Source organism: Protopterus annectens, chromosome 12.part0, assembly GCF_019279795.1.
Source record: "Protopterus annectens isolate FY-2018-M chromosome 12.part0, PAN1.0, whole genome shotgun sequence".
NCBI lineage: Eukaryota > Metazoa > Chordata > Ceratodontiformes > Protopteridae > Protopterus > Protopterus annectens.
The window spans coordinates 1386433886-1386439885 of record NC_056746.1 but is presented as its reverse complement, the minus strand read 5'-3'; the positions used below and the strand labels follow the sequence as shown (position 1 = coordinate 1386439885).

General features: G+C 46.4%; 1 protein-coding gene across 1 annotated transcript in view; it reads right to left on the bottom strand.

Annotated features, from left to right (window-relative positions):
• Positions 1 to 307: 307 nt before the first annotated feature.
• Positions 308 to 6000, bottom strand: part of CSNK2A1 (casein kinase 2 alpha 1) — a 1738971-nt gene continuing 1733278 nt past the window's right edge. The window contains exon 14 of the mRNA XM_044090445.1: positions 308 to 1706. Coding sequence (XP_043946380.1) covers positions 1591 to 1706 — 116 coding nt within the window. The 3' untranslated portion in view covers positions 308 to 1590. The remainder of the gene's footprint in view (positions 1707 to 6000) is intronic.

Below are 6000 nucleotides of genomic sequence, written 5' to 3'. Positions count from 1 at the left end.
TCCGTGTCTAAGACTTCAACTGTCAAGTCAATTTTGATGGCCAAGAGCATTCAAAGTCAAAGTTGCTGCAGAATTCAGATGCCAGTCTTTGATAAACTCAACTGAAAGGCAAGAACTTGGGCAAAAGCTGTATCGTACAAACCAAACTTATTTGTGTACTCCCATATACAAGAGAGACTGACGAACAGACTATGCTTACACAGCACATGCTAGAAATGAAAAATGTATATACACAAAACCATATTCAATGGCTAACAGCATAACATTCACAAAAAGATGTTACACATTTACTTAAATGATGCCTTGATAAATAAAACCACGTGTTTATTTACACAGAATTCCAATAATGATCTTTCACACAAAGGACAAGCTATGTACACAGTGTTGGTAGGGTTCAAACATTTTTTCAGTATAATTTTTATTTACTGACAAACACAACTATCATTATCAAAACTAGAAACAGCTTACTAGTTTTTCCCCATGTGTGCATACTTACAGCAGGTGTCCGACCCTCACTGGACTACGAAGTTACAGGTATTCACCACGAGGGCTTATCTGAGGGCAGGGGTTGGGAGGGTGCAGAGTACTTGGCATTTTTTCTAAATGGTACAGACCCTTACCTTGTACAAGGCCCTCTAAAAAGCATTGACTTCAGAGATACACAGCCAATAAGAAAATTAACAACTGACAACCTGCATAAAATAACGCCTTGCATTGCTGAAAAGAAAAGGACTGAACCCTAAATAAGTGTCCATTTTTCTGAAGTAATTTACAAAAAAATGTCTGGGCCCAGTTCCACTTTTTATTCAGGATTTATGAACTCACTTTAGTGAAACACATGCATTTCCTCATTTTCCGTGGGGCTGTCTCACCCTGAAAGCACCAAGCATGACTGAAGCCGTGCTCCTGCGATTTGCTTGCATTGCAACAATGATGAGACATGATGAGCCGTTTTACCAATTTACCGCAGTATACAGCAACAATTTATTCACTATTTAAACACCTGCACCTCCCCTTTCATAAAACAGGGCAAAACAGATGTTTAAACTGTTTACAAAGTGCTACTGGAGAGGGTCCTTTGTTTTAAGTGTTTTCCTGAAATCATATAAATAATACATTTTGAAAAGTTAAAAAAATTCAACTTAAGGAACAATTACTCCAACAGTACGCAGATCACAGAACAGTAGAAGACTGCCTCTTCAGCCTTTTGTTGGGGCAAGGATGAGGATAGGGAAGAAAAAACAAGGAAGAAAAGCAAACAACTTTGGTAAAGGGGGGGAAAAACAGTAAAAAATTGGTCTGTTTTCTGAGCTCCATAGTAAGTATCCTCAGTTCTTCAAAAGATCAGGTAGTCTGCAACTGTCCATCTGTGAGTTTGAGAGGAACCTCTCTGAACCACGGAAGCATACAAAAATTTCAAGTAAAAAAAGAAAAACAATCAGCCTATTAGTCATTTTTCAGAATGATTGGACTACTATAAATCCACAAGCAACTGCTCAGACATGGCGCTCCCAGAATCCCCTTGCTCATACTGAATTAGGGGATGGGGTGCAGTGAACCACAACTGACAGTAAAACAGGGGATGTGATCTCACTGCTGTGCTCCTGCAGTAGCTGGAACTGGTGTCCCCAGAGGATTGGCAGTAGCAATGACTGGAGAGCCGGCTAAAGGTCCAAGAGGTGAAGAGGTTGGCATTGAAGAGATCCCTAGGAAAAAAAAAAAATAAGACAAGTTCAAAGCAATATGATAAAATTGATAACAGACTGCATATATGCTATTAGATGCCTTTTAAATAAACTTCAATTTTAAAATCAAAAAGTCTGAGAAACACCAAAAGCTACAACAGAGACGTAGTAAACTAGCACATTTAATTACGCTATTACCTAAACTAAAATGAAAACAAAAAACACTAACAGTGAAAATTCACTAAAAAAGTAAATGTGCAATCAAAGTAAATAATGTACTCAGTTTGAACAATGCAAAGTATGGATGTGTAGGTAACTTGCCACAACAGAAGATACTCATGTAGTCAATGCTGCAGTCACTGCTATAATGGTCTCTGCCTTAGGTTTGACTCTGTCAGGGGCCTGAGTTTCAGTGGTAAGAACAAGAAGTTATGTACTCACTATAACGTTCGATGTATGTAGTCCATCTCGCCTCACATTCTTACTCACGGGTTCAGAGCCGAATATCGGCTCCAACTTGGCCAATTTTTACTAGCTCGAAGTCTCTCATTGGCTGGGCCAAGCAGGTATCCCATGCTGCACTGCTCCATAACCCCAGATCTAGTTTTCTGCGAAACCACAAACACACCCCATGCACAACAAAAAAAAAAACTACAATGTAGAACTACCACGGAGGTAAGAAAAAAACAACTATTATTGAAGGGTACTCTAGTACCAATCCTAACCTCCAGATCCTCCAGGAAGGGGACAGGTGGGAGGGTACGTAAGAATGTGAGGCGAGATGGACTACATACATCGAACGTTATGGTGAGTACATAACTTCTTGATGTTATGTAGTCCAATCTCGCCTAAATTCTTACTCACGGGACAGCGTCCCCAGCACCTCTATCCCGGGAGGCTCAAAGGAAGATGCTTCTGAGGACTGTGGAACCAAAGGAAGCCCGACCCCTAGGGGGGAAGCCCATGTGGCTGCAGCACAAATATCATCCAGGGATAGTCTGGCATGGTATGCTATAGACGCAGAAACAGCCCTAGTAGAGTGAGCCTTGACGGGGAACGGTAGAGTTTTTCCTGCTGAATAATAAATAAAGAAAATACAATTAGCAATCCATCTGGAAATGGTAACCTTGGAAATAGAGGCTCCCGCTCTACTGTCTGAAAAGGAAAGAAACAATTGGTCAGACTTTCGTAGATGTTTGGTCCTGTGTAGGTAGAATCGCAATTGCCTGTGCACATCCAGTTGATGAAATCTAAACTCTGCCTTGTTCGAAAATTGAGGGAAGAACACTGGGAGCTCAATAGACTGGTTGAGATTAAAGTAGATGTAACTTTAGGGAGAAAGGACGGGTTAGGTCGAAGAGAGACTCTGTCCTTATGAAAAATTAAATACGGGGGTTTAATGGAGAGGGCTTGAATCTCCGACACTCGTCTGGCTGATGTAATGGCCATCAGGAAAGTAGTTTTCCAAGACAAAAACTTTAACTCGCAGGTGGCAGCTGGTTCGAAAGGTGGGGAGGCAAGGGCTTGCAAAACCAGGTTTAAATCCCAAGGCATAATAGGTTCAGAAACAGGAGGCCAAAGTAATAAGGTGCCCTTTAAAAAGGTCTTACAGAGTTTGTGAGCCATAAGGGAAGGCTCATAGGAGGTATGAAAACTAGAAATAGCCGCCAACTGGACTTTAATAGCGGCAGGCGCAGAACCCTGCTGAAACAGCATGGACAAGAACTCCAAAACCGCAGGAATTGGGGCTGTGTAGGGTCGATTCCTTGAGCATGAGCCCAAATAGAGACTCTCTTCCATTTGCTGGAATAAATCTTCCTAGTCGAAGACTTACGAGAGGACGATAAAATGTGTACTACCTCAGGTGAAAACTGATGAAGAAGCCTCATATGTAATCTGGCTAGAGGCACTAGCATAATGGTAGCTGCCATGGTGCCCAAAAGCTGAAGAACCCATCTCGCTTGTACTTTCCTGAGGGGTAATAGTGCGCAAACCTGATTTTGTAATATTGTGATCCTTTGATGCGGCAAGAAGGCCCGCATTTGGACAGGGTCTAGCTCTGCGCCTATAAACGTGACACGCTGTGAGGGCAGCAAGGAAGACTTTTCCCAGTTCAACGTTATTCCAAGTCGCTGACAGAGGGTAATGGTGGCATCCCCGGCTTGGATAAGTAGATGCTTGGTGGGAGTGGTGAGGAGCCAGTCGTCCAGATAAGGAAACACCTGGAATCCTTGACGTCTCAGGTGAGCTGTCAGCACCGCCAAACACGTGGTGAACACCCTGGAGGCTGTGGTGAGGCCAAAGGGCAGGGCACGAAACTGAAAAAGGCTGGCTCCCAGCCGGAAGCATAGGTGACTCCTAGATGCCCTGTCCATTTTGATATGATAGTAAGCATCCTTGAGGTCGATGGAGCACATTCATACTTCTTTTTCCAGCAACAGAAAAATGGACTGAAGGGTGACCATTCGGAACTTGGACTTTTGAACATAGTGGTTTAATCGGCTGAGATCTAGAATGGGTCTCAGGTCCCCTGTTTTTTTCGGCACCAAAAGAGTCTTGAGTAAGTCCCTAATCCGATTTGGTCTGAGAGAACAGGTTGAATGACTCCTTTCTTTAGCACTTTTGAAACCTCTAAGGCTGCGTGATCCCTTTGACTGGGTGGAACGTCCGTGATTCTTCTGACTGGAGGAAGGTCTGAAGAAAGGGGTATGGCATAACCTCCGGAAACTATTCGTAACACCCATCGATCCTGGGTGATGCTTTCCCAGGCTTCCGGGTGTAACTATATGCGGCCCCCGACTGGCTCTGGAGAAGCTGTCAGGCAACACATCAGGAACGATGGTAGGAAGAACCGTGAAAGGAATCACGGTCTCCTGAGTTGTGGGGCCCTCCTCTGCTTCTAGGGCGGCGTCTTCCTGAATAACCTCCCCCACCTCTGCCTCTGGAGGTGGAATCACCTTGTGCGGCAGGGAAAAACTTGTGTGACTTCTTGAACCACATCTTCCCACCTCTCTGAGCCTTGAGGTAAGGCCCAGAGGGGAGGGAAAAACGGACCCCTACGGCAGACAGGGTCTTTCCCTCTTGCTCGCATCTGGTGAGGGTATCTTTCACTTTGGTCCCAAAGAGCGAGGACCCATCAAAAGGAGGGTCCAGTGAAGGAAGACTTGAAGGCCTCCGCGACATGACAGGCTTGCCTCTTGAGGGCTACTTCTGAACTGGCTGCCCTACCCGCCCCCTTGGCTGCATACGTTATGAGCCTCATGGATGAGTTGGCAATAGAATTTAGGGTAGACACCTGGGCGTTAACCGTGGGCGCCAACACCTCAGGAACGTTACCCGCTACAGTATCTCCTAACTCCTTGAGGAGATCTCTCTGTAGCAGAGTGAAATGGCAAAGGTTGCTCCAGGTAAGGTGAAGGTCGCTGACGAAAGGGTACGCTTCCCATACCTGTCCATAGTCCTAGACTCCTTGTTAGGAGGATGGATGTAGGAAAAAGTCTGGGCTACTTCCTTCTGTGTGGCCACCGCCACCACCATGGCATCTACAGAAACCCCTTTGGACAGAAACTCTTTCCCTGGGGGAGCAGAAAGGAACTTATTGGGCCTTCTGGGTACAGGTTCCACCGTATCAGGATTCTCCCACGCCCTTCGACAGATTAAATCCAACAGTTCGTCGAAGGGTGGAGACACCCAGGAGGCGGAGGGTTGAGCTCCAAAGGCCTTGAGGAATACAGACTCCTCCTCGGAGGGAGTTTTGGAGGGCCAGTCGCCCCTCTGTCTCAAAATCTCCAGGATGTCGGAGAAAGAGACGTCATCAGAGGACTACTTGGGGGACCCTCCGACTCCTCGAGGTTGGTATCAGAAGTGAGAGACTCGTCCTGGGAGTCTATGTGCTTCCTCTTGCACGTCTTCTTTCTGGGGACCCTCAGAAAGTTGGGGACCACTCATGGGGGTATCCCCAGACCTTCGGGCTCAGTCATCTACGGATAGGGGGGCGTCAGAGGCTCTAGCCGGGGTGGAAGGGGATGGAATGACCGATCCAGGTGATGTAACGGACGACTTGGCCAGTGCGCTCCGCATGGCCTCGAAGGCCGGTCCCCCCGAATCAGAGGACCGACGGGCCTCCGAAGCCATGACTGGAGTTGGGGTCCCCCGAGCCGATGCGCCGAGAGGGAGGCTCAGAACCGATGGGTGTCCCAAAACATCCCCCTCGGGCCCGAACGAGGAAACCAGAGTGCCGAAACCTGTGGAAAGAGCTGACAGGGTCTGAGCCGATGTCGGCACCGATAAACCTTTAAGAGATATCGGAGCCGGC